At 47.9% G+C, this 27990-nt stretch overlaps 1 protein-coding gene across 4 annotated transcripts in view; it reads left to right on the top strand.

Moving 5' to 3' along the window:
- The window catches only part of LOC143983794 (sterol O-acyltransferase 2-like), a 306186-nt gene that overhangs the window by 54522 nt on the left and 223674 nt on the right, over window positions 1–27990 (top strand). For 3 of the 4 annotated variants that reach the window (XM_077483882.1, XM_077483883.1, XM_077483884.1), the window contains exon 2: window positions 23307–23356. In XM_077483882.1, coding sequence (XP_077340008.1) covers window positions 23307–23356 — 50 coding nt within the window. Of the gene's footprint in view, window positions 1–111; window positions 295–23306; window positions 23357–27990 lie in introns of those variants that run through there. The other variant, XM_077483885.1, reaches the window with a different exon arrangement.

Here is a 27990-nt window from a genome sequence, read left to right as displayed (position 1 = left end):
TAAGGTGACACCAGTGGAGGAAAATACAGATTGGTGTTTGTAAATGCCGCCCTATACACACCACTGATCTCCGAGCCTTTACATTTGCATTACATCCACCCCACTGACTGCTCTGTATACACTCAGCCCGCCCATTACATGGCACAGTAAATAGTTCCTTGGCTGTCTGCAACTTTCAGGACAGGATGATATGATATCAGCGTTCAGTTCAGCTCTTCCTGATAACCCCCGAGCTCCCGGGAATGTCCCCCCTCCCCTGATCACAGCACAGCAGGTTGGAAGCAGAGGATGTGGGTGAGTGATCAGTGTCCAGCTACACAATGCTATTACTGATATCAGTGCTGTACAGGGCAGTCAGTGTGTCGGCTCTGTTTTTTTCTTTCTTCTGTTGGTGACCAGGCTGCTGCCCACTACTAGTCCATAGGGATTCTCCAGGTTACTGCTGATACTAGTGCAGCATTTACTAGAACTGGGCTGTATTTTCCTTCACTTGCAGCATCTGAAATTGTCTTTCTCCTCTCCCTTCCACCAGCAGTCAGCAGCTGCAGGAAGAAAATATAGCCAATCATTTCTAATAAATGCCTTCCCCCCCCCCCAGGTCTGTACACCCGCTGTGCCCATTATGAGTGGTCCCAACATCCCTGTGCTGATTTCTGGGGTCTTTACACCTGCTGTGCCCATTATGAGGGATCCCACCATCCCTGTGCTGAGTTCCCATGTCTGTACACCCGCTGTGCCCATTATGACAGGTCCCACCATCCCTGTGCTGAGTTCTCAGGTCTGTACACCCGCTGTGCCCATTATGAGAGGTTCCCACTATTCCTGTGCTGAGTTCCCAGGTCTGTACACCTGCTGTGCCCATTATGAGGGGTTCCCACCATCCCTCTGCTGAGTTGCCGGGTATGTACACCCGCTGTGCCCATTATGATGGGTCCCACCATCCCTGTGCTGAGTTCTCAGGTCTATACACCCGCTGTGCCCATTATGAGGGGTCCCACCATCCCTGTGCTGAGTTCTCAGGTCTGTACACCCGCTGTGCCCATTATGAGGGGTCCCACCATCCCTGTGCTGAGTTCCCAGGTCTGTACACCCGCTGTGCCCATTATGAGGGGTCCCACCATCCCTGTGCTGAGTTCCCAGGTCTGTACACCTTCTGTGCCCATTAAGAGGGGTCCCACCATCCCTGTGCTGAGTTCCTAGGTCTGTACACCCGCTGTGTCCATTATGAGGGGTTCCCACCATCCCTGTGCTGAGTTCCCGGGTCTGTAAACCCACTGTGCCAATTATGAGGGGTCCAACCATCCCTGTGCCGAGTTCCCAGGTCTGTACACCTTCTGTGCCCATTATGAGGGGTTCCCACCATCCCTGTGCTGAGTTCCCAGGTCTGTACACCCGTTGTGCCCATTATGACGGGTTCCCACCGATAGGCTTCACTGATGGAGGTGACACTGCATATAGGTATCACTCAGTGCCCCTTGGGCACTGATAGGTGGTACTGATGGGCCTGCACTGATTATCAGTGCCTTAAATTATCTGTGTACATATCCCCTGTACAGGGCCAGTGCTACCTATAGACAAGGTAGGCGCCGGCTAGAGCACACATCAATTCGGGGTGCCGTACCGATGCCCCCCCACCACCTCCAGGCTCAGTGACTGACTGAGTCTGGTATGTCAGAGGGGGCAGTCTGGATGTCAGAGGGGGCAGTCTGGATGTCAGAGGGGGGCAGTCTGGATGTCAGAAGGGGGGCCAGTCTGGATGTCAGAGGGGGGGCCAGTCTGGATGTCAGAGGGGGGGCCAGTCTGGATGTCAGATGGGGGGCCAGTCTGGATGTCAGAGGGGGGGCCAGTCTGGATGTCCGGAGGACTGATGGGGACACCAGATGTACGGAGGACTGAAGCGGACACCAGATGTACGGAGGACTGAAGAGGACACCAGATGTACGGAGAACTGATGGGGACACCAGATGTACGGAGGACTGATGGGGACATCAGATGTACGGAGGACTGATGGAGACATCAGATGTACGGAGGACTGATGGGGACATCAGATGTTAGGAGGACTGATGGGGACACCAGATGTAAGGAGGACTGATGGGGACACCAGATGTAAGGAGGACTGATGGGGACACCAGATGTAAGGAGGACTGATGTGGACACCAGATGTAAGGAGGGGCTCCGCTGATGGAGACACAGATGTGAGGAAGGCTGCTCTGATAGGGCACCTGACGTAAGGAGGGACTCTACTGGGGGCACCTGATGGCATCTGGTGGCAGGCAATGTGGCTAGTGACACGCTCATGTCTAACTCTGATTCTGCATTATGGTGAGTTGAATGATTTCATATTATATTACAATGTAATAATAGAAATAATGCACTTCAATCATCCTGACACCATAACAATCATGGCCCTGGGATAATTGAAGCGCTAACACCAGGTATTTTGAGTATCTTTATCTGCTGATTGTGAAACTCTGGAGAACACATATTGCTATTGTGATGTAGGATCTGCGGCTGCTGTCCCTCCATCCCTCCCCCCCTTTCCCTCTCCATCCCACATTCATCTCAGACTCTAACCTCACCCCTTTGAGCCACGCTCATTTAAGCCACGCCTGCTATTTTTTTTTTTTTGTAGTTGTTTATTTTAAATTTTCAACATCATACAGAAGAAAATATACATGAGATATGAATATTAACGTATCAAGAATGCAGGTATACTTTGATTACAAGGCATACAAAATCTAAACATATAGAGGCATAGCGATGTGATTAAAGTAGTGATCTTCCACCGTATCTTTAAGGGGGTTATAGACAGAATCTGTAAACAGACTATGTAACATCAAAGAGAGCTTTAAGGAAAAAATAAAAAATAGATTTCAGACCTTCTCTCGGGGACATGTACCGTATATACTCGAGTATAGGCCGACCCGAATATAAGCCGAGGCCCCCAATTTACCCCCAAAAAAACTGGCAAACTTATTGACTCGTGTATAAGCCGAGGGTGAGACATGCCTGTCCATCCCTGTGTGTGTGTCCGTCCATCCCTGTGTGTCCGTCCATCCCTGTGTGTCCGTCCATCCCTGTGTGTCCGTCCATCCATCCCTGTGTGTGTGTGTGTCCATCCATCCATCCATCCCTGTGTGTGTGTGTCTCCATCCATCCATCCATCCATCCCTGTGTGTGTGTGTCTCCATCCATCCATCCATCCATCCCTGTGTGTGTGTGTCTCCATCCATCCATCCATCCCTGTGTGTGTGTGTATCCATCCATCCCTGTGTGTGTGTGTGTCTCCATCCATCCATCCATCCGTGTGTGTGTGTCTCCATCCGTGTGTGTGTGTGTGTGTGTGTGTGTGTGTGTGTGTGTGTGTGTGTGTGTGTGTGTGTGTGTGTGTGTGTGTGTGTGTGTCCAGCCTACCTGTGTCCCGAGCCTTTGTCCCGAGCCTCCGTCCCGTGTCGTGCCTTGCCTTCGTCCCGTCCCGTCCCGTCCTGTCCCGTGCCGTGCCTTGCCTTGCCTCCGTCCCGTGCCCTCTTCGTCGGCGGCCATTGTAAAATTCAAAAGCCGCACCTCCTCCTTCGCCTGTGATAGGCGGAACACTGAATTTCCCAGCAGCCTGTGTTCCGCCTATCACGGACGTCGTATCATCCTCGTCCGTAGTACGAGGATGAGACGATGCCCGTGATAGGCGGAACACAGGCTGCTGGGAAATTCAGTGTTCCGCCTATCACAGGCGAAGGCGGAGCCGGAGGCGCGGCTTTTGAATCATAGAATGGCCGCTGTCTGTCTGCTCGACACGCTGATCGAGCGGGCAGACAGCGATGACTCGAGTATAAGCCGAGGGGGGCACTTTCAGCCTCAAAAAAGAGGCTGAAAATCTCGCCTTATACTCGAGTATATACGGTATGTATCCAGGTTTATCTAAGTAGGAGCAATCCCATCAGAACCATATGTAGACTCATCCCATGTTGACCAAATTTTAGAAAATTTCTGCATCTTATCCTCCACTACGGCCGTCAAGTGTTCCATTCTGCGTATGTCAGCTACAGTGGTGATCAATTGCGGAAGTGTAGGTGGAGAGGTGGACAACCATAACCTGGGTATGACCCTTTTAGCAGCCAATAAGATAAAGGACAACAATCTGCGCAAGGCCTTAGAAATACCAGAGAAAGGGAGGCCTAGCAGATAATGCATGGGCGTCAGGGGAATAGGAGTGCCAGCCAGTGTTTCTAACAGATTTTGGACTTGGAGCCAGAACTGGTGGACTAGGGGGCAGTCCCAAAAAATATGGTAGTGAGAGCCGACTTCCCCACCACATCTCCAGCATTGTTTCGAAATTAACCTGTTACGGGCATGTAGAATATCTGGAGTCCTATACCAGTGCATTAGAACTTTGTAAGCAGTTTCCTTGTGGGTCACACATCGAGATATTCTGGAAGTGTGCTCCCATATGTTCCCCCAGTCCACCAGGGAAATATCGTGTTGTAGAATCTGAGACCATTTCCTCATGTAGTGGTGGGTGTTCACCGTCATAGGTATGGCGTCATGTAATATCGTGTAAATAGTAGAGATCAGTCTGGGTTCGTAAGGACCCTTAGCACATAGGCTCTCAAAGTCTGTGGGTTTGTCCAGAGTCAGAGAGGGGGACCTGATAGAGAAAAAGTGTCTGATCTGTAAGTATGAATGTAGAAGCCTTTGGGGGATCTGGTGTTGCTTTTGCAAGGTGGGAAAAGTCAATAAATGGCGTGTCGCCGGGTTAACAAAGTGTCGGAGTTGAAAGAGTCCCGCTTGGGTCCATGGTAGCATACGATCATAGGACAGGCTATCTGGGATGTCTGGGTTAAATAGGATATTTAAAAGCGGTGGACACGGTGAGGATAGGGAAAAGCGGTCATTGCACCTTTTCCAGATATTCAACGTGAACAACATAGGAGCTAGGCATATGTGCCGTAATTGGGGCATATGAAGGGCAGTAGAAGGCCAAAGCATATAGCAAGGATGTACCGGGGCTGTAACACCCATTTCTATTTCTGACCATCTATTTGGGGCCTTCCGGGAGGTCCAGGAGGTAAGAACTCTCAGGTGTGTGGCATAATAGTATTTAATGAAATCTGGGCCTCCGAGCAGGGCCGCTGATAGGCCAGTACAACTGGCCCTGCTGTACCGGGCCTGACCAGCAGGGGGGGCCCGAGCAACCTGAACTGCAAAATTAATATATATATAAAAAAAAAAAAAAAGATTCTCCTCCACCGATCATCGTCCGCACAACCCCACCTCCGTTCGGTAAGGTTTTTTTTTGCTATTAGATGCGATTAGTCTGTTCTGTATGAGGCTGCAGGGGAGGGACTATTTGTTGTATTTCGGGCGCGGAAGAATACGCCTTCTGCGACCGCTCCTCCTGCTCCGCACACCGCACAAGTCCCGGCCAGCATACCCTATGGTGTTGCGGAGTGATATTCCTCTCTCTCTCTCCGCGTGAGAAGAAGTAGCAGAGTGAGAGGAGCAGAGAGTGCAGGGGCCGGGCGATCAAGCTATTGTGGACACTGAAGAAGAGGGAGGAAGTGATCTCTGCTGCCCTGCTAGAGCTAACAATTACACAGGTGAGGTGTATGCTTGAAGTTCAACATCTACTACTACTCTGCAAATACTCTGCAATACCTACTCTGCAATACCTACTCTGCAATACCTACTCTGCAATACATACTCTGCAATACATACTCTGCAATACATACTCTGCAATACCTACTCTGCAATACCTACTCTGCAATACATACTCTGCAATACATACTCTGCAATGCAATACTCTGCAATGCAATACTCTGCAATACATACTCTGCAATACTCTGCAATACCTACTCTGCAATACATACTCTGCAATACTCTGCAATACCTACTCTGCAATACATACTCTGCAATACTCTGCAATACCTACTCTGCAATACCTACTCTGCAATACATACCCTGCCAATACATACCCTGCCAATACATACCCTGACAATACTCTGCAATACATACTCTGCCAATACTCTGCAATACTTTATACTTACCCTGCCAATACTCTGCAATACTTACCCTGCCAATACTCTGCCAATGCTCTGCAATACTTACTCTGCCAATACCCTGCCAATACACTGCAATACTTACTCTGCCAATACTCTGCAATACTTACCCCGCCAATACCCCGCCAATGCCCTGCCAATACCCTGGCAATACCCTGGCAATACTCTGCAATACTTACCCCGCCAATACTCTGCAATAAATACCCTACCAATACTCTCCAAAATACCATTTTATTTATTCATTAATGGTTTGTATTACATATAGATATTAAAGAGGTATGTTCTCATCTGAAAACAGTATTTCTTTTGGATAATCAAACCTATAACTGACTGGAGAAAACAAATATCACTTGTAGACAAACCTACACTTTGTTTCAAGGCGGGGTCTGGGGAGGGGCAATGGGTGGGGCAGGGGTGGGGCTAAAGGAGGGACCAGGGGCGGGGCCAGGGTGGAGCTGAAGGGGGCCCCGTCAGGTAGGCTGTACGGGGCCCCATGATTTCTATCAGCGGCCCTGCCTCCGAGCCCCCCCCTATTCCTCCGAGCCAGGACCACTGTCCCCGCTAACCTGTGGGAAGCGTTATTCCAAACAAAACGGAGGCTTCTCCTTTGAAGGGATTTCAACTGTGACATAGGGATAGCCACAGGTAGAGTTTCAAACAAATATAATAACTTAGGGAGGATAGACATTTTAAGGACATTGATTCGGCCCAACAGGGATAGGGGGAGAGATGTCCAGTATGTCAGCAAGCGATTAATTTCTGAGAACAGGGGGGGGAAATTGGCCTTATATAAAGTATCATAGGAAGCAGTAATGCGAACCCCCAGGTATTTAAGTGAGTGAGGACACCAGTGGTAATTATACTTACTTTGAAGCGAAGATAAGAGGGACGGGGTTATGTTTACAGGTAATGCTTCGGTTTTAGTATCATTAATTTTGAAACCCGAGAGGCTACCAAAAGTGGATAGTAGGTGGTGAAGGTGTGGTAGGGATGTGTGCGGGTGGGTGAGAGTTAGGAGGACATCGTCCGCGAATAAGGATATTTTATATTCTGCGTTGCGGAGGCAGACTCCTTTAATATCTGAACATTCCCGTATAGCCGCAGCTAGGGGTTCCAGACTGAGGATAAAGAGCAATGGCGATAGAGGGCAACCCTGTCTCGTACCGTTGCTAAGGGAAAACGGACGGGACAGATGGGAGGAGAGTTGTACCTGGGAGGTGGGCTTCGAGTATAGGGCTTGGAGGGCGTGAATAAAGGGGCCTGAAAATCCAAAGTGGTTTAGTATCGCAAACATAAATGGCCAGCTAAGGCGGTCAAATGCCTTTTGGGCATCTAAACTGAGTATCAAAGCGGGGTTTTTAGTTTTAGTAAGCAGGTCTATAAGGTCAATTGTGCGGCGGGTATTGTCCCCCGCATGTCTTGTGGGAACGAAACCCACCTGATCTCTATGGATCAACGCTGGCAGCAGTAGAGAGAGCCTGTTCGCTAGAATCTTGGTAAAGATTTTGTAATCAGAGTTCAATAAGGCTATGGGACGATAATTGTCAGGGAGGGAAGGATCCTTATCTGGTTTAGGGATAGTGGTTATGACTGCATGTAGGAACGAGGGGTGTGGTATTGTGCCCTGGAGCAGTGAGGAGAATAGGGTCAGCAGGTGTGGGGACAGGGATTCTAGGAACGTCTTATAATAGGAGTATGGAAGGCCATCTGGTCCTGGGGCCTTATGTGTGGGGAGATGTTTAATTACGTCAACTAGTTCGTCATTGGAGATAGGTTGGTTTAAGGAGGAGCGTTGCTCTGGTGAGAGTTTTGGGAGGTGAATAGATGATAGGAAGGAGTCCAACCTGTCTTGTGGGAACTGATCCTGTGTGCCCGTGTTCAGGCAGTTGTAAAGTTTGTTATAATATTCTCTGAATACTCCGGACATGGTCTGAGGGCAGTGCGTTGGTGTACCGTCTGATTGCATTATATAATCAGGAATGGATAAAAAGGGCCGGGGCTTAAGTTTGTGGACAAGCATCCTATGTGGTTTGTCTGCAAACTCATAGAACTTTTGCTTAGACCATAACATTGATTTTGAAATGTCTTTTGCGTCTATAGCCTTAATGTGGTTGCGAATAGTAGTCACTGCACGCAAGCGATCCATCGTAGGGGAGCGGAGTAGCCGCGCCTCCGCGACCTGCAGCTGGGCCACAAGCTCCACCCTCAGCCTAACAGAGTCCCGCTTCAGACGTGAGCCAGCTGAGATGCACTCCCCCCTAAAAACTGCCTTGTGGGCCTCCCACACAGTAGATATATCTGAAACGGAGCCTACATTGAGATGGAAAAACTCCTCCAATCTCTTGAGCAGTCTATCTTTGGTTTCAGCATGTCGCAATAGAGACTCATTCAGTCTCCAGTGGCAAGTTTTAGGTGATGCGTTATGGAGCGTCACATTGAGAGTGATGGGAGCGTGATCAGACCACGTGATAGGCTCTATTTCAGAAGATACCACATTGGGTAGCAAGGGTGCAGTTATTAGAAAGTGGTCCAGTCGGGAATACAATTTATGTGGGGGGGAGAAAAAGGTGTATTGGCGATGGGTGGGATGTTTCACTCTCCATGCATCAAAGAGATTGTGGGAGCGGATTAGTTTGCGAAAGGAGGTGGACAGTTTAAGAGTTTGGAGGGACGGGGTTTGTTGAGAGAGTGCTAATCTATCCCTACCAGGGGACATACACATGTTGAAATCCCCGCCTATGATTGCGAAAGGCTGAGAGAAGGAGCGCAGCCGATCCAATACTCTAATGAGGAAGCCAATTTGTCCCGTATTATGGGCATAAATATTAGTTAAGGTAAAGGAGGTGTTCAGGTGAGAACAGTTCAGGAGTATAAACCGACCTTGGGGATCTAGGATCGAAGCAAGGATCCGTATAGGGCATGAACGTTTAATCAAAATGGCTACTCCAGCCTTCCCAGATGGGCTGGAGGCCATTAAAACAGTAGGGTACAGCTTGGAGGCAAATTTAAATGAGCCTTCCGGGCGGAAGTGCGTCTCCTGAACCATTATCACATCAGCCCCTGAGGATTTGAATTCCCGCAGGGCTAGCCAGCGTTTTCTTAAGGAATTCAATCTCTTAACATTACAGGAAAATATTTTTAGAGCCATAATACATTCATGGAATAATTAGCAGATGATATTGGAATCTGGTACATGTGGTTGGAGTGCTCTGATCTAAGGAGGTCTGGAAGAGGCATATACACATCAGCATTTCCTAGTAACATAAAATTGTATGTCAAGTTTACAACCTGCAGCGACATGTAAGAACCAGGACAGGTCAAAAAAGGACCTGGTAAAAACTTTGAAAAATTGAAGAAAATAACCTGAGTAAAATATAGAGAGACAAAAATGAAGAGACAAAAAACAAAAAACATAAAACATGTATCTTGAAAGCCTGAAGGATATAAAATCTTCAGGGAGCCAAGGCAGAATATCTTGGACCTATAAAGGGACATAACAAACATTTGGAGTGGTAAACTATGTACCGCTCCCGCAAAGAATGATTAACCTCGGACTCTTAACATTTGAACAGTGGTCAGACATACCACCATCGACTGGGAGTACAATACCAGCTGGAGGGGCCCCGCGGGGGGGGGGGGAGGAGGCTCGTTGAGCACTACAGAAATGGGAGAGATTTAAAGTTAGGGGGATGTTCCCCGAAGAGTTCCTGAAGAGGTCCGATAGGTTCCTGGAAACCAAGGGTAAGGAGGTGCAATTCGGACAGGCGCCGGAACTTCAGGCAGGTTGTTTAGGCACGTTGGGGCGTTGCGGTGTGGAGAAGCCTCTCTGATGTCTCCGACGAACTGGGGTCCAAATTGCCGTAGGGGCTTGGAGAGGTTTGGGGGCCAGAGCGGGCGGGGGGAGTTGGAGGTCCTCTTCCGGGACAGGTGGGAGGCCCAAATTGCGAATGAAGGCCTCACATTCATGCAATTCTCTGATAGAGTATTGTGTGCCATCTTTGGATGCTGACAGCCGAAAAGGGAAACCCCATCTGTAGGGGATTTGGTGTAGTTGGAGGTGTGCAGTGATTGGTCGGAGGTTGCGCCTTTTGGCCAAGGTGATGGGAGAAAGGTCGCTGAAGATCTGGATCTTAGAGCCTTTGAAATCGATGCGATTTTTATTGCGTGTGGCTGCAGTTAAAGCTTCCTTGCTGTCATAATAGTGGAAACGGACTATAATGTCCCTTGGATTGGATCCAGGAGGAGGTTTAGGGGCCAAAGATCTATGGGCTCTGTCTAGACGCCAATCGATATCTGGTATGTGCGGAGCCAGAGTGACAAACAGATCAAGCAAGTATACCCGCAACTCCTTATCACTGACTGTTTCAGGGACTCCACGAATCCTCACGTTTGAGCGACGTTCTCTATTTTCCAAATCTTCTTGTTGTAGTTGTATTTGGGAGACTGTGTGTTTAAGAAATGCGTTTTCGTCCTCCAATACGTGCATGTATTGCACATTCTCATCAAATTTAGATTCCAAAGTGGCAGTACGCTCTCCAAGCTGGTCGATCTCTCCCCTAAGCTCCCGAGCAAGCTTTCCAACCTCTGTAGCTATATTGCGTGTCAAATCCTGTAGGAGTGTCTGTAGTTTCAGGTCCAGGACCATTACCGTAATTGCTTCGGCAGGATTTGTTTGCTGGGTAGAGCCACCTTTGTGAAGAGAACTAGGTGTGGAGGGCAGGGGGTCGGTGGCCTCTAGTGGTTCTGCCAACGTGTGTAAGGCTGGAGATTGCGATCTGTGTAGGTATCGCTCCATGACGTGTGCAGGACGGGAGGTCGATGGCGGGATAAAGCCTTGATATATATTCTTTTGAAAACCAACTTTGCCCATGTAGTATCCGGAGGGGTCCGGGGGGCAGCTGATAATGACCCTGTGTATGTGAGAGCTTATGAAGCGGTGCAGGGTCCCTTAGGAAAGGAGCGGTATATTAAGCCATACTAAGACATGGTGTCAGCGTTGTTAGTCGCCCATGAGTTCTGCTAGTTTGCGCTGATTCCAACAACTGAAATTATGAAAGTCTCAGGAGAAGGGGGGTATGTCTCTTTAGGGGCTTGTTGAAGAGGCTGTGTAGGGAGAGCTGACTGGTGAATAGATGACTCCCGTGAACTGACCGTAGCCGTCTGCCTTGATGGTCAAGCAATTTCACCCAGACCAGGGGGGGGGGGCCACGGAGACTCCGAGCGGAGATGGCGGAGGCCAAGCCAGGTGTAGCCTGGAGAAGGGGCCTTAGCCGGAGCTCTAACCCACTAGGGCGGTAGTCAGGCTGTGAAGGGCCTGAACCCAGGAGGAGGCCGGGTCGGAGAGAGGGCCGTGGAGCCGTGGGGATGGGGAGAGTGTCCAGAACACAGTGGGGCGAGGTCTGGGGAAAGCAAGGGCCCCCTGGGCTAAGACAGTGCCTCACCTGCGGACCGTGGAGCTCACAATCACCGCCTCTTCCTCAGCTGTCTTGGGATCTTGGAGCGTGGGGGGAGAAGATGGCAGCTGTAGTGTCCAGATTCCAGTGAGTGGGCCCCCTGCCAGGCGCTGGGGCAGAAAGGTGTGGTAGCTGGCAGGCTTCACTGGGCCTTGCTAGGCCTCACTAGGCCGCATCCGTGGCAGACAGTCCCGGGGGCCCCTCGGACCTCCAGAGGTCCCCAATTAGTGACTAGGGCCGACCAGGTGGCAAGGGGAGCCGTGCAGCCCACCAGGAGGGCCTCCGTTAGCATGATTAAGGAGGGTGGAGGCCGGGAAGACGGCCGCGGCGTCCTCCCGCCGGGCGCTGTTGTAGGAAAGTGCGGGGACTGGCTGGCTGTACTAGGCCGCACTAGGCCGCATCCGCGGCAGACAATCCCGGCGGCCCCACGGGCCTCTGGACCTTACCGGGCACGGAGTAGGGCAGTCCGGATGGCGGGGAGATCCACTGCCAGGTCCCCCGTTGAAGTGGTGGAGGAGGATGAAGGGCAGGGAAGATGGCGACGGCGGCCGAGGACGGACTAGGCCGGCGTCTCTCTCCGCGGATCCCAGGCCAGTCTCGTCCCAATTTTCTTCCAGGCTGAGGCAGGACAGGTGGTGGGGTGCATAGGCCGAAGATTTGGGGAAAAACGGCCGTGTATGCACCCGGATTGCTGCGGATTACACTTGGCACTCAGGAGCAGTCTGTGAACACGTCCGTCCTGGGTCACTTCTGGGTACGCCCCCCCACGCCTGCTATTTTACATAAACCATGCCCCTACTTCGCCGGGGCGCGCCGCTTTTTCACCTTTCCCTATGCCGCGCCTATAACTGCATGCCTCTGCCCCCTAATTATAATACAACTCCGCCTACAGCCCAAAAAAGTGTCCTGGAATTCTTTTTTACAATGCTGGCAACTATTTCATCAGAGCTGCCCAGAGGGGGTGCTCCCTGCCCCCCAGCCACTCTGATGTCCTGTACAAAAGGCTGCACCGCTTCTGTCAGAAGTGATCAACCAGGAAACTGTCAGAAGGATCAGGCAACCAGATGACACAGAGCGGGGATCTTCCGCTGAGACGTTGCTTGTAAATTAATAGCCAACTGCTGTCAAACAAAGTCCTGCCTCCTGGACCAGCATTGGACCAGTGTGCTGTCTATTATTCCACGTACACACGATCAAACAATCTGGTGGAAAAGTCCCCGTGTGTGGGCTCCGGTGGACGTTTTTTTACCCAAAATTCCGGCGGACTAAGAAAGTAGTTTTGCACCAAAATATGTCTGCCGGACTCGCAGTCCGGCGGACAATACGGCCGTGTGTGTGCTAGTCCGCCATACTTTTGAAATGAACAGACTTTTCCCACACGGAGAAAAGTCTGTTCATTTTGAGCACCGCTCCAGGTAGCCAGGACCAGCGAAAGAAGCATCGCTGGCCCCGTCACCTGGTATGGAATTAAAGGGGAAGCCCTATGCCGAAAAAACGGCGTGGGGTCCCCCCCTAGGTCCATATCAGACCCTTATCGGAGCATGCAACCCGGCCGGTCAGGAAAGGGGATGCTGATGAGCAAGCGCCCCCCCCCCCTGAGCCGTACCAGGCTGCGTGCCCTCAACATGGGGGGCCACGCTGCCCCCCACCCCAAAGCACCTTGTCCTCATCAACATGGGGACAAGGTGCTTTGGGGTGGGGGGCCGCGCGCCCCCCCATGTTGAGGGCACGCAGCCTGGGACAAGGTGCTTTGGGGTGGGGGGCCGCGCGGCCCCCCATGTTGAGGGCACGCAGCCTGGTACGGCTCAGGGGGGGGGGGGGGGGCGCTTGCTCGTCACCACCCCCTTTCCTGACCGGCCTCTTCCCGACAACCCTGGCCGTTGGTTGTCGGGGTCTGTGGGCGGGGGGGCTTATCGAAATCCATGAGTCCCCTTTAATAAGGGGGCCCCCAGATCCCGGCCCCCACCCTATGTACCCCTACCCATTCACCTGTGAAAAAAATGTAAAAAAAACACACAAGGGTTAAAATAGTTTATTGCACAGCTTCGGGGGTCTTCTTCTGTCTTCGGGGGTCTTCTCGCCGGACTCCTCCGGTATCTTCTGCTCTTCGGGGACAAGACCCCGAAGTCGGAAGAAGAGGGTGGCAGTGACGAAGAAGAAAGCCAGGCTCCTCCGCTAGTAAAAGAGCTAGCAAAAGAGCAGAAGATAGTGGAGGAGTGCGGCGTGAAGACCCTCGAAGGCGGAAGAAGACCCCTGGAGCTGTGCAATAAACTATTTTAACCCTTGTGTGTTGTGTTTTTTTACATTTTGTTCACAGGTGAATGGGTAGGGGTACATTGTACCCCATACTCATTCACATAGGGTGGGGGGCCGGGATCCGGGATGAGGACAAGGGCCTCTTCAAAGCACCCCCCCATGTTGAGGGCACGCGGCCTGGTACTCGCTCGTCCCCACCCCCTTTCCTGACCGGCCGGGTAGCGTGCTCGGATAAGGGTCTGATATGGACCTGGGGGGGGACCCCCACGCCGTTTTTTCGGCGTAGGGCTTCCCCTTTAACTCCATACCAGGTGATGGGGCCAGCGACGCTTCTTTCGCTGGTCCTGGCTACCTGGAGCCGCGCTCAAAATGTACGAACTTTCCTCCTTGTGTGTGGGCAAGACCGTTCATTTCAAAAGTACGGCGGACTATGTCCGCCGGAAAAGTCACGTGTGTGGGCAGGTCCACTCGTTCGGAAAGTCCAGCGGACTTTACGGCGGTTTGTCCACCAGACTAAGTGCACTGGATAGTCTGATCGTGTGTACGCGGCATTAGAGTAGCCGGTCTAGGAGGCGGGACTTTGTTTGACAGCAGTGGCTATTTACATACAAGCCGCATCTCAGCGGGAGATCCCCACTCTGTGTCATCCAGCCGGCAGATCCTCCTGATTCCTCCCTGATGCATTGCTGGGCACTGATGAGGCTAAACATATGGGCAATGATATGCTGCGCTGATGGACATACAGGAATATACAATGTAATACTGACATATAATCACACACATAGGTTGGACTTGATGGACTTGTGTCTTTTTTTAACCTCACCTACTATGTAACTATGATATGCTGCGCTGATGGGCAATGGTACTCTGCACTGATGGGCACTGATATGCTGCACTGATACATTGCAGTGCACTGATGGGCACTGATATGCTGCACTGATATGTTGCAGTGCACTAATGGGCACTGATACGCTGCGCTGATGGGCAATGATAGGCTGCACTGATGGGACTGTACTGATGGGCACTGATATGCTTTATGTTGCTATTGTTAAAGTTGTTGTTAATATTTATTTTTGGTACTTAATTATGCATAAAACCTTTAACAGTGTAATTTCATAAGATAATTTACGAGGGTGTGTTTAGGGGTGTGCTTATGGGCGGGGCAGGGTACGGGTTAAAAAAAGATTCAAAATGGCTAATTAAACAATGGCAGCTTGATCTTTCTATTAAGCTTTTGCATCAGGTTTCTCAAACCTTTGCATGCCTGCGCTTTATATGATGAATAAACCCCTCCCCTTCTTGACTGTCAAAAAGGGGCGGAGCATTGGTGACCTTAAAATGATGCCGCCCCTGAAAAAAGTTCTGCGTACACCCAGGAAAACAGGGCGACCGGAGCCTCATGTGTGGGTCTGCAGGATGATAGCAAGGCAAGCTGGAAACGGGACTTTCAGTGCTGTTTGGACTGAAGGGATCACCTGGCATTGGCACTGTGATTCAGGAAGGGTCGTATTGTGAGGTGTCATCATCATCTGTGCTGCTGCACACTGCTGTCAGTGTCACTGTTGTGTGTGTGCCACCCATTCTAATTTCTTGCCCTCCTGAGCATAGGCGTGCGTAGTCTATTGCATTAGGGTGTGCACCCCTAAGCTCAAACACACATGTGTGTATATATACAGTATATAGATACTGTATATATACTATATTGTCACAAGTAATGGGACGCCTGTCTTTACACGCACATGAACTTTAATGGCATTCCAGTCTTAGTCCGTAGGGGTTCAATATTGAGTTGGTCTGCCCTTTACAGCTATAACAGCTTCAACTGTTCTGGGAAGGCTGTCCATAAGGTTTAGGAGTGTGTCTATGGGAAAGTTTGACCATTCTCCCAGAAGAGCATTTGTGAGGTCAGACACTGATGTTGGATGAGAAGGCCTGGCTCGCAGTCTCCGCTCTAATTCATCCCAAATGTATTCTATTGGGCTGACATCAGGACTCTGTGCAGGCCAGCCAAGTTCCTCCACCCCAAAATAACTCGTCTTATTTCTTTATGGACCTTGCTTTGTGCACTGGTCCAAATCATTTGGTGGAGGTGGGATTATGATGTGGGGTTGTTTTTCAGGGGTTGGGCTTGGCCCCTTAGTTCCAGTGAAGGGAACTCTTAAGGCGTCAGCATACCAAGATATTTTGGACAATTTCATGCTCCCAACTTTATGGGAAAAGTTTGGGGATGGCCCCTTCCTGTTCCAACATGACTGTGCACCAGTGCACAAAGCAAGGTCCATAAAGAGATGGACTTAGTAGGGGTGGTGGAAAATTAACTTCAAATGCAAAAATTCACATTATAATAGTAAGTAAAATATATAAAATTAGGTGTAAGAATCTAAAAAAGAAAATTCAAACTGCTATAATGTTGGAAACCTCCCAACTAAAAAGTTGTTGCCTTGAAATTAATTTCTATTGCAATTATCTGTAGAGGGGTTTCCACCATCCCTGCTAAGTTTAAATTTTTTTTTAGATCTTATGATCATTTTGATGTGCATTACATGTGAAATCACATATCACAGGAATAAATGCACTTGAAATTAATCTGTATGGCAAATATCTATAGGAGGGGTTTCCACCATCCCTGCTAAGTTTTATTTGTTATGTCTTTTTTCAGTTTAATGTGTATTATATGTGATGTTACATATCACAGAGACCAGTATTGTGGTAAAAGTTAGTGCAGCACTTTTCTTTTTCTTGTGTGGTGTGGGAACACATAAAAGTGCCTAGTAGCAAGCATTTAAGGCTACTTTCACACTGGGTTGGGCGGGCAGGCGTTGGCGGTAAAGCACCGCTTTTTTTTAGCAGCGCTCTACTACTGTTTTATCAGCGCTATTCGGGCCGCTAGTGGGGCGTTATTAACTCTAAATAGTGGCTGAAAAATGGTTAAAACTGCCCGCAAAGCGTGTTTTTTCAATGGGCATGGGCTCTTTAGGAGCGGTGTATACACCGCTCTTAGAGCGCTGCAAAGATGTTGCTTGGACTTTTTTTTACCACCATGCAAGCACACCACTCCAGTGTGAAAGCACTCGGGCTTTCACACTGGAGAGACAGGAGAGGCTTTTTACAGGTGCTATGCAGGTGCTATTTTTAGCGCTGTATCGTCTGTAAAACACCTCAGTGTGAACGTAGCCTTATGCCATGTACACATTATCAGACTATCCGGCAGACTTGGCCCGTGTGTGGGCTCCGGCTGACTTTTTCTTTCCAAAAGTCCGACGGACTTAGAAAGAAGTTTTGACTCAAAATTGTCCGCCGGACTTTTGAAATGAACGGACTTGCCTGCACATGGAGAAAAGTCTGCTCATTTTGAACGCAGCTCCATCTAGACGGGACTAGCGCAGAAGTCAATGTCGCTGCCTCCATCAGTGAAATTGACACCTCGCTGGCCCGTCACCTGGTATGGATTTAAAGGGGAAGCCCTACGCCGCAAAAACGGCGTGGGGGTCCCCCCAAAGTACATATCAGACCCTTATCCGAGCACGTAGCCTGGCCGGTCAGGAAAGGGGGTGGGGGCAAGTGAGAGCCCCCCCTCCTGAGCCATAGCAGGCCGCGTGCCCTCAACATGGGGGGTGCTTTGGGGAAGGGGGGCCCTGCAGCCCCCCACCCGAAAGCACCTTGCCCCCATGTTGATGAGGACAGGGGCCTCTTCCCGACAACCCTGGCCGTTGGTTGTCAGGGTCTGCAGGCGGGGGGCTTATAGGAATACGGGAGCTCCTTAATAAGGGGAACTCCTTAATAAGGGGGCCCCCAGATACCGCCCCCGCCGTCATATGACGCCCTCCCGCCACAAGAGCCGTGCCGCTTTGCCGTCATTTGACAGCCGGCGGTCTGCAAGCAGTTAAGAAAGGGGGCGGAGCCACATACACCTAGCGGCCTGCTCAGACCCCATCCCATTGACTGGTGTTTGATATCTGCTCGGTCCTGCCCACCCCTGACATCACTGCTGAGGTGTGAGAGCTGGTCTTTCTCCCTGCAAGTAGTTACATTAGCTGACAGTTTCACACATCAATCGGTTCTGGCATGTCTCACTGTCTGCTTAATGATAAACTTTCATAGGCAGCGCGGGCTACACACTCTTGGAAGCAACATTTCACAGCAGCCCAGATCGCGGGAGACAGCTGTCATGCAGCAACACTAACATGCATGAGGTAATTAGGCCCGTGTGCATGCCTATGCTCCTGCGTCCTGTCCCTGAGATGATTACTATATTAAAAATAAAATATGAAATATGTTTTTTGCCCTAATATCTACCTTAAATCGTGTTGCTAATTGCATATTGTACTTGTCTGTAGCCTAAATACTGAAACTTGCACTTAAAACTGTAACGTTGTAACTTTTGCAAATGCCAGTAAAACCTTGATTGTGCCAGTAAATTTATGGTGTTGCGTCAGTAAATTTCTAAGGTGGTTCATTGTATGCACATTTAAGGGTATGGTGCGTCAGTTGTTCTTTTAGCTCTGAGGAAGAGGGTTCTCCCTCCAGTCAGCCTAGCCATCACGAACGTCATCCAGTCTCCTTGCACCTTTGGAGCTTTCCAGCAGTCCTAGAAGCGATTGTTTCACATTGTGCTTTTATATGTGCTTTTACTACACACGTTTGTGAGTATTCTGTGTATTACTTTTTATCCTTGAATAAATGGTTTTAATAGTATTGCACTAGGTCGGTGTGCCCGTCTCTTGTTTTTGTTGTTTTTAATAACCAGAATGGCACCACCTAATGTGCCTCTACACTGTAGATACTCTCATTAGGCCAATAGAATTAAATCGGGGGGGGGGGGGGCGGATTCCGTGGAGGCATCCCCAGAAGGATTCGTTCCCACTGAGGCAACCCAGATATCCTATGTTTTGGGGAATTTCTCAGGGCAACCCCTAGACTCATAAGTGAACTTGTAAAGCGGTATTGCAGAGTTGACTAGAGTTTTTAAAAATCAGGTGTAGGTGCCATCAGAGACTTACATTTTAGCAGTATGGCCTTGCGGGTGTAAAATATCTACAACCCTATCAGCATTCTCATCGCTCTGGACAGGGCCAATAAATGGACCAGACCAAATATAAAAACATCCACTGTCAATGGTATGGATATCAGAGTACACTTTTTAATACATGCAGTAACCTCTTTCCAAAAGGGTTGGACCATTGGACACAGCCAGATTACCGTATATACTCGAGTATAGGCCGACCCGAATATAAGCCGAGGCCCCCAATTTACCCCCAAAAAAACTGGCAAACTTATTGACTCGTGTATAAGCCGAGGGTGAGACATGCCTGTCCATCCCTGTGTGTGTGTCCGTCCATCCCTGTGTGTCCGTCCATCCCTGTGTGTCCGTCCATCCCTGTGTGTCCGTCCATCCATCCCTGTGTGTGTGTGTGTCCATCCATCCATCCATCCCTGTGTGTGTGTGTCTCCATCCATCCATCCATCCATCCCTGTGTGTGTGTGTCTCCATCCATCCATCCCTGTGTGTGTGTGTCTCCATCCATCCATCCCTGTGTGTGTGTGTATCCATCCATCCCTGTGTGTGTGTGTGTCTCCATCCATCCATCCATCCGTGTGTGTGTGTCTCCATCCGTGTGTGTGTGTGTGTGTGTGTGTGTGTGTGTGTGTGTGTGTGTGTGTGTGTGTGTGTCCAGCCTACCTGTGTCCCGAGCCTTTGTCCCGAGCCTCCGTCCCGTGTCGTGCCTTGCCTTCGTCCCGTCCCGTCCCGTCCCGTCCTGTCCCGTGCCGTGCCTTGCCTTGCCTCCGTCCCGTGCCCTCTTCGTCGGCGGCCATTGTAAAATTCAAAAGCCGCGCCTCCTCCTTCGCCTGTGATAGGCGGAACACTGAATTTCCCAGCAGCCTGTGTTCCGCCTATCACGGACGTCGTATCATCCTCGTCCGTAGTACGAGGATGAGACGATGCCCGTGATAGGCGGAACACAGGCTGCTGGGAAATTCAGTGTTCCGCCTATCACAGGCGAAGGCGGAGCCGGAGGCGCGGCTTTTGAATCATAGAATGGCCGCTGTCTGTCTGCTCGACACGCTGATCGAGCGGGCAGACAGCGATGACTCGAGTATAAGCCGAGGGGGGCACTTTCAGCCTCAAAAAAGAGGCTGAAAATCTCGGCTTATACTCGAGTATATACGGTACATGTATAAACTTTGCTGGGTATTCTGGGCAGTACCAGCATTTATCATAAATGTTTGTGTAAATCCTATGCAGTTTTTGAGAGGTGATAATTACCCTGTAAAGTATATTAAATTGGATTATTCTGTCTTTTGCCGAGACCAGCTGTTGCATAGGATATTCCCAGACATTGTTCCAGTCTTCAAAATCCATATACGGAGCCTCCACATGCCAGCTGGCTAGCAGTTTATGAAGGCCATTATGAATAGATGGAAGGAGAGTTTTTTACTGTATATCGGGAATAAAGATTCTTCAGAAGCGCCCAACCGCAGCATGCTCTACAATCCAGACTCCACAAAAAAGAGTGGATTACCATGAAATTGCATTTGAAAAGTGTGGAGCAGTTGGAGGTAGCGGAAAAATAGGAGTTGGGTAGAGCAAATTGAACCTTTAGGGAGTTAAACACTCTAAAAGTACAATTCACACAGATCTAATTTAGGTATTGATCCCCTAACTAGTACAAACTATGGGGTCCTGAAAGCTAAAACATTCAGGCAGAGAGGGATTGTACCATAGAGGGGTATGGGGGAACCACTGATGGGGAAGCTCTAGGGTTCAGAAGCAGCCAAGCTTTGATAAGCGACTTTATTGACTGAGTGCTGTAAAGCAGTAGTGAGGCTTCCCGGTGTAATAGGTTTTCGATGTGCTTCATAAGACACTATAAATGCAGTACAACAGCAGCATTAGTTTTGTCCGCCGTCAGCCAGGTATGGGCGTGGGTGAGTAGGACAGCAGTATAATATGCATGAAAATCTGGACAGGCCAGACCCCATTGGGTCCAGGGCCTCTAGAGCATGTTTAGTTTGAATCTAGGTTGGGAGGAGCCCGACAGAAAGGAGAGCATAGCTGACTCGAATTGTCTGTGGAATCCACACCGGGGTATGGCATATGACATAAAAGAAGGAGGGAAGTAGTTTAATTTTTTATAAGATTTTCCCTACAAGTGACGGGAAGATTGCGCCATGTTAAGAGAGAAAAATTCAGTAACCTAAGGTGATATCAATATTCCCACATATTTTGCACTGGAGGTCCATTTAAGGAGTAGAGAGGGGTATGCAGCAACTTGCCAATGCTCATCAATGGGGGGGGGGGGTAAAACAAAGTCATGGACGTATAGAGCCATTTTTGTTCAGTTATCGACCTGATTGGAATACCTTTAATATCAACAGAGTCTCGTATGGCTTGGGTTATAGTCTCCATATCCAGAAGCACAAACAAAGATGGGGATAAGGGGCAGCCTCGCCTCGTTCCCCGCTCTATGGAAACAAATTTGGAGAGATTCCCTCCCAGTTTAATTTGTGCCATTGGGGCCTAGTACAGTATTTGTAAACCAGCTGCAAAAATTTGGACCTAATCCCATAACCTCCAAGGTCATTGCCATATAGGTACCATTTGTAAATGTAAGCTTGCTTGGAATAAATGTAGGTCTATTCTCAGACAAAAATGTTAAACAGAAAAAAGGACAGACTCAAAAGTCTTTTTTTTCAGTCACTATTCTTTGTTTCTATTAATTATGAGGCTCTTTATACATGATCCACCCTTTGCATTATGTGATTATTTTTGTAAAAAACACTGCTAAAATGAACTGTTCAAAGTAGAGTATCAGACCAGATTTAGCCAATAAGGTGTGTTGCAATGACATTATACGGTAAGTGCCTATAAGGGCTCATGCACACAGGACGTTTTAAAAACACCAGTGCTACAGCAGCGCTAAGAATTCTTGTTTTTTTGTGTTTAGTCGCGTTTTTACATTAGTGTTATTTAGTTTTTTGCTTGTTTTCCCACTTTTTTGCGTTTTTTGGGCTTTTTACATTGAAAACACTCTATAATGTAAAACACCAAAAAATGTTTTAGCCCTTGTACACACGGTCGGAGATTCCGACAACCAAATCCGTCGGAGTAATTTCCGACGGATTATTTCCGGAAGAGGTACGGAAGTGATGTTGCATACACACGGTCGGACTAAGTTGTCGGAAAATCCGATTGTACATAACGTGATGACGTTATTTCATTACGACGGGACTACGTTCAGGCTAGTAGCCAATAGCTTTGGTCTAGGAATTTGATCTGAGCATGTGTGGCACTTTGTCTGTCGGAATAGGCTACACATGATCGGAGTATGTCCGATAGGAGCATTTTGTCGGAAAATTTTACCGGCAAGTTGGAAAACTTGGTCCGTCGGATATTCCGACGGAAAAAGTCCGATGCAGACCACACACAGTCGGAATATCCGACAAAACGGTCCGATAGGAAACATTCCGTCTGAATTTCAGACCGTGTGTACAAGGGCTTAGACGTGTTTTTTGGCATTTTGAGTTTTTACAGCTTGTTTCTACTGCTCCTAGAAGCACAATCTGTTGTTTTTTCTACTGCTCCTAAGCGCTTATGCCTCCAAACACCTTTGACCATTTATGTGTGCATGAAAACATAGGCTAATATAGGGGGCTTTTATAGGCAGTTAAAAAAAAAGTGAAACGCCACTAACAGCAGCTGTAAAAACATCTTGTGTGCCTGAGCCCTAAGGGAGAAGCTGATATAACTGGTTCTGTGTCCGTTAGCCCTTGTACACATGGTCGGACATTCCGACGGAAAATGTCCAATCGGACCGTGTTGTCAGACTTTTTCCGTCGGACTTTTCCATCTGACTTTTTCCGTCGGAATGTCTGTCCAACAAAGTTTGAGAGCTGGATATAAAATTTTTCCGCCAACATGATCCGATCGGACTTTGTCCAATCGTTTGTAGAGAATTCCGATCGGACAAAGTGCCACGCATGCTCAGATCAAATTACGAGACCAAAGCTATTGGCTACTAGCCTGAACGTAGTCCCGTCCTAACGAACGAACGTCATCACTTTCTGAACGATCGGATTTTCCAACAACTTTGTCCGGCCATGTGTATGCAACACCAGTTTCGGAAAAGATCAGTGGGAAAAAATATGACGGATTTTGTTGTTGGAATGTCTGACCGTGTGTACAAGGGCTTACACATAAACTCATTACACATGTAATTAAATTCCTGTTCTAAATGCATTTTTTTTCTAATATATTATTATTGGATTTTTCAAAAAACATTATGGTTCCAGTGAAGAAATACTAATGTACATACTCTGATTAACCGTAATAAAATGATGAATCTGTTATGTACACAGTAATCATACACTGTAACAATTGCAAAAATGAAATGATCTTACACAGAGGAGATAACCAGACTGAACGGTTTCCACTGCTGGTTTTGAGGAAAGGGATGTGGCAGGACTAGGGAAGGAAAGGAATAGGAAGAGAATACAGGTTGCTGCACCAAGTCTGGGTCTCTGACTGCTGTTTTTATTACTGCAGGTGTTGCATCTGATATTAACAGTCTTACTGAATTGAAAAGACACATGGAGGTAAGTGGTTGGCTAAATGTATTTGATTAACTTTGTTATTTATGGTTTGGGTCAGGATTGAATGAAGCAGCAGACAGAAATGGCACTCAGTGCTCTTAATTGAGGCACACTATAGAGCAGCCTTTGTCAACCTTTTCAACACAGAGGAACCCTTGAAATACATTTCTGGTCTCAGGGAACCCCTGCTAAAAATGACTATATCTACAACTCATGATACATTAGTGTGATGGTCAGTGGAAAGAATGCTCTTTACATTTGTGGTCATTGGGAAAAATTACCCCCTAACAGATCTCTAAAAAGATCAATGGTGTCAGAGGGAACTTATCTGAGAGACAGAAATTGTTCATTGCTCAAGGAACCCCTAGTAACCTCTGGAGGAACCTTGGTTGAGAAATCCTGCTATAGAGGGATATGCTTTATTCATATTTCATGTCTGAGGTTACAACCACTTTAAGGGAAATAACTCAAGAAGTACAATATGTAGCACCTACCCCAATTTCCGGGAGCCTGGTGGTGACTACCAGTGGTTACTAGGCATGGTGGGTGAACAAGAAAGAAAAATGGGCGCCAGTCACTTTTAAGCTTAAACAAGGAGAAGTTTATTACTCACAAACAGGAAAAATGTGGGAGATCCCAAATGCCTATCTGTGTCACATAGAACCCCCTCATTCTCCATGGGAGCATAGCGGTACTACTTAACTTGCGGTTGTCCTCTCCTGCGGTTCCTTCTTCCATAACAGCAATGGAGGGGTCCGTCCGCTCCTCTCCTACTTCCTGTTTCCTCTCTCCCAGGCGCAATGGAAGAAAGAAAACAGGAAGTGATATCAAACTGAGATGTCAATCAAACCGCCCGGCCGTAGTAATAGATACTATGAGCTTCAGGCGGAAGCTACTCGGCACTTTTGAATAGCGCTACAAGGGTGGATAAATGCCCACAAATTAAGTGCCACGTCTGCAATCTTGTGATTGCATAGATGTGGCACTTCCCACAAGTGCACTGTGTCCGGTGTCCAAACACAGTGCACGTAAGGACCTTTTTTTTTGTATTTTTTTTTTTTTTTACATTTTTTTTTTGTGACTGCCTGGGGGGGAGCAGCGCCCATGCACCCCCTATGGATGGGCCGCCACTGACTACCAATAACCTTTTGGTTTTTTACTGAGGCCTTTGCAGTGGCATTCACCTTTGGCCAAGCTTCTGGCCATCCAAAAATATGTTCACACAGACAAGTGCATACTCTTAAGATCTTGATTTGGGCATCTGTAATATATCAATATGTCGTTTCTGAAAGAGATATTCAACTTTTTATTCAACACGTTATGTTAAAAGGTAAAACAAGAAGCAGTATATTTTAGAGCAACTGTGGTGCACCCTAAAGCTATCATATGCTCATTTACTAAGGCAGCCATAAATTATTTCACTTAATGACACGATCCATATGTCAAGCGGACAATCATGGGAGAAGAGCAGCTGGCAAGCATAAAAGGGGTTATTTACAAAAGGCAAATCCACTTTGCTCTACAAGTGCAAACTACAAAGTGCACTTGAAATTGCACTGAAAGTGCACTTGGAAGTGCAGTCGCTGTAGATCCAAGGGGGACATGCAAGGAAAATAAAAAACAGCATTTTAGCTTGCATGTGATTGGATAATAAAATCAGCAGAGCTTCCCCTCATTTCAGATCTTCCCCTCAGATCTACAGTGACTGCACTTCCAAGTGCACTTTCACTGCAATTTCAAGTGCACTTTGCACTTGTAGTTTGCACTTGTAGTGCAAAGTGGATTTGCCTTTCGTAAATAACTCCCACAGGCTCATTTTTACAGAGCCCTGTTTTATAAGGAGCTGCTCCTGCTGTGGACCACGTGTCCTTATTCTGGGATACCTGTTGTTGAAGTTTAAAGTGATATTAAAGGCAGATTCTTTTTTTTTTTTCTTTAAATAACAAACATGTCTTACCTGCTCTGCAGCTTTGCACAGAGCAGCCCCGATCCTCCTCTTCTCTGGTTACCTGCCGGCACTCCTGACCCCTCCTTCCTGACAAGTGCCACCATAGCAGGCAGTTTGCTATGGGGGCACCTGAGCAGGCTCGCCCCCGGAGCCGCACACATGGAGTGTGTCTCAGCCCAGCCCCCGTGCTCTCCTCATTGGCTCACTGGCTGAAGTCGACAGTAGCAGGAGCCAATGGCCCACACTGCTGTCTCAGCCAATGAGGAGGAAGAGACCCAGGAGAGCTGCTCTCCTGCACATCGCTGGTTCGAGATGGGGCTCAGGTATGTATGGGGGGGGGGGGGAGCTGCTGCACACAGAAGGTTTTTTACCTTCATGCATAAAATGCATGAAGGTAAAAAATCTTCAGCCTTTACAACCACTTTAATAATATCCGCTCTGCTTGGCCAGAACTAGGGATGGAATCTGAGTTGCTCAGACCTTGCAAGTGTCTGGGGCTGTAATGCGGCATTCTTGTTTGCTTGGTATGCCTTACAATTTCCTTGGCTTCTGGTTTGTTAGCTGTAGTGTGCACTTTAACATTTATTATGGTTACTTCAGCTAGAAGATGGAAGGCTGAAAACAGGCAATCAATTAACTTATGTGTAACAAGTGGGCAATCTAATAATAAAAACTCCATTAATAAAAAGAATTTACAAATACGTGATAAGAGCATATGATTAGGGTAAGGTAATAACGTGTAGCTTAATAGTCCATAAAGTGCTTTAACCACTTCATTACCCGGCTATAGTAATATGATGTCCATAGGAGGGATCTCCCATCCTGGGTAGGCATCATATGATGTCCTGGGCTTCCTGGTCATCTAGGGGGCACACACCACATTGCTCGGGACCCTGTGCGCATGCCCGGCGGCCGCGATTGCCCGTGAACACAGCAAGACTGCGGATCTGTGTGTGTAAACACACAGATCCACATCCTGTCAGGCGAGAGGAGACCAATGGTGTGTTCCCAGTACAGAGGAACACTGATCGGTCTCCTCCCCTTGTGAGTCCCTGCCCCCTACATTTAGAATCACTTCCTAGGAAACATAATTAACCCCTCGATCACCCCCTAGTGTTAACCCCTTCCCTGCCAGTCACATTTACACAGTAATCACTGTATAAATGTGAATGGTCCCAAAAATGTGTCAAAAGTGTTCGATATGTCCGTCGCAATGTCACAGTCAGCAAAAAAAAAAATCGCAATACGCCGCTATTACTAGCAAAAAAATAAATAAAAATGCCATAAATCTATCCTGTATTTTGTAGACGCTATAACTTTTGTGCAAACCAATCAATATACGCTTACTGCGATTTTCTTTTTGATTTTTTTTTCCAAAAATATGTAGAAGAATACATATAGGCTTAAACTAAGGAAGAAAAAAGTAAAAAAAATAAAAAAATGGGATATTTATTATAGCAAAAAGTCAAAAATATTGAAAGACTGTCGCTCTTCTTTTGTTTATAGCGCAAAAAATAAAAACTGCAGAGGTGATCAAATACCATCAAAAGAAAGCTCTATTTGTGGGGGAAAAAAAATAATTTAGGTACAGTGTTGCATGACCGTGCAATTGTCATTCAAAGTGTGACAGCGCTAAAAAAAATTAAAGATTGGTCTGGGCAGGAAGGGGGTGAAAATGCCCTGTATTGAATGGTTAATCAGTGCAAATAATGTTGAAGGACATTCAAGGGATCACTCAGTTGTTCTGTTCATCAAAAAATAATAATCAATCAGTGCCGCTTACCAGAGTTGTTGGATCTCAAGCTATAGAGATTAAAAGGGTTCACACAGGGGGGATCGCTCAGCCAAGGAAAGAGTATCCACAGGCTCATCCAGTAAAGGGAAACTCTCTCCTACAGCAGGCTTTCCGGTAATTCCTCACAGCCAAGGCAAACACCCTCTCCAGGTGATCTCCAACAGTGGGATGTATCATAAAGTAAAAAGAAGAGGCTTCATGGTGCAGTACTCCACATTTATTCAAATCATAGGCACTGGGGGTGTGGCCGGCTGGCGCGGAAGATGGATGCTTAGACACAGAGCTCCATCGTGAGGGGAAATAATGGAATGAATTGGATCCGAACGAGCCCGTGATTCCAGCTAAAAATACTACCCAGTAGCGAACGGACGTCCCGTTTAACGATATCACGTAAAAGAATGGGAGAATACCGACCGAAAAAACTTACAACACTTCTGTATGCTCCCGGAGAACAGGTCAGTGAAATCCAAAATAGCGCCGATGGCGGAGCGGCACCTCAGGGAAATGACACCATTCTCCCCACAGAAGAACAGGGGAAAATAATTAAAGGAGAAATGCCACGATCCCCTACTCTAGATGCCAGTGCTGATCCTTTGCTAAATAGCCCTGCAAGGGCACGAATGAGGATAGATGCACTAGCAGCACAGCCGCAAATACAAGAAATAGATGCCCAGGCTTCTAATTCTATAAAAACTAACCAGGCCTTGCAATCTCCTATGGAATCATTCCCCACATCAGGGCAACCAGTTATAGACACTACATTAAAGGAAATGCTAATATCACTACATTCCTCATTAGTGTCAGATCTGTCAAACTTATTTCATAAATTAAATGCCTGTGATGCATAATGGACATTAAATGGGACTTTTAACGAAGCTATGGCCTGGTAAGGTC

The sequence above is a fragment of the Lithobates pipiens genome, unplaced genomic scaffold, assembly GCF_037356315.1.
Source record: "Lithobates pipiens isolate NorthernLeopardFrog02 unplaced genomic scaffold, aLitPip1_a1.2 Scaffold_16, whole genome shotgun sequence".
Classification (NCBI taxonomy): Eukaryota; Metazoa; Chordata; class Amphibia; order Anura; family Ranidae; genus Lithobates; species Lithobates pipiens.
The sequence above is the reverse complement of the archived record's forward strand: the minus strand, read 5'-3'. Positions and strand labels throughout refer to the sequence as shown.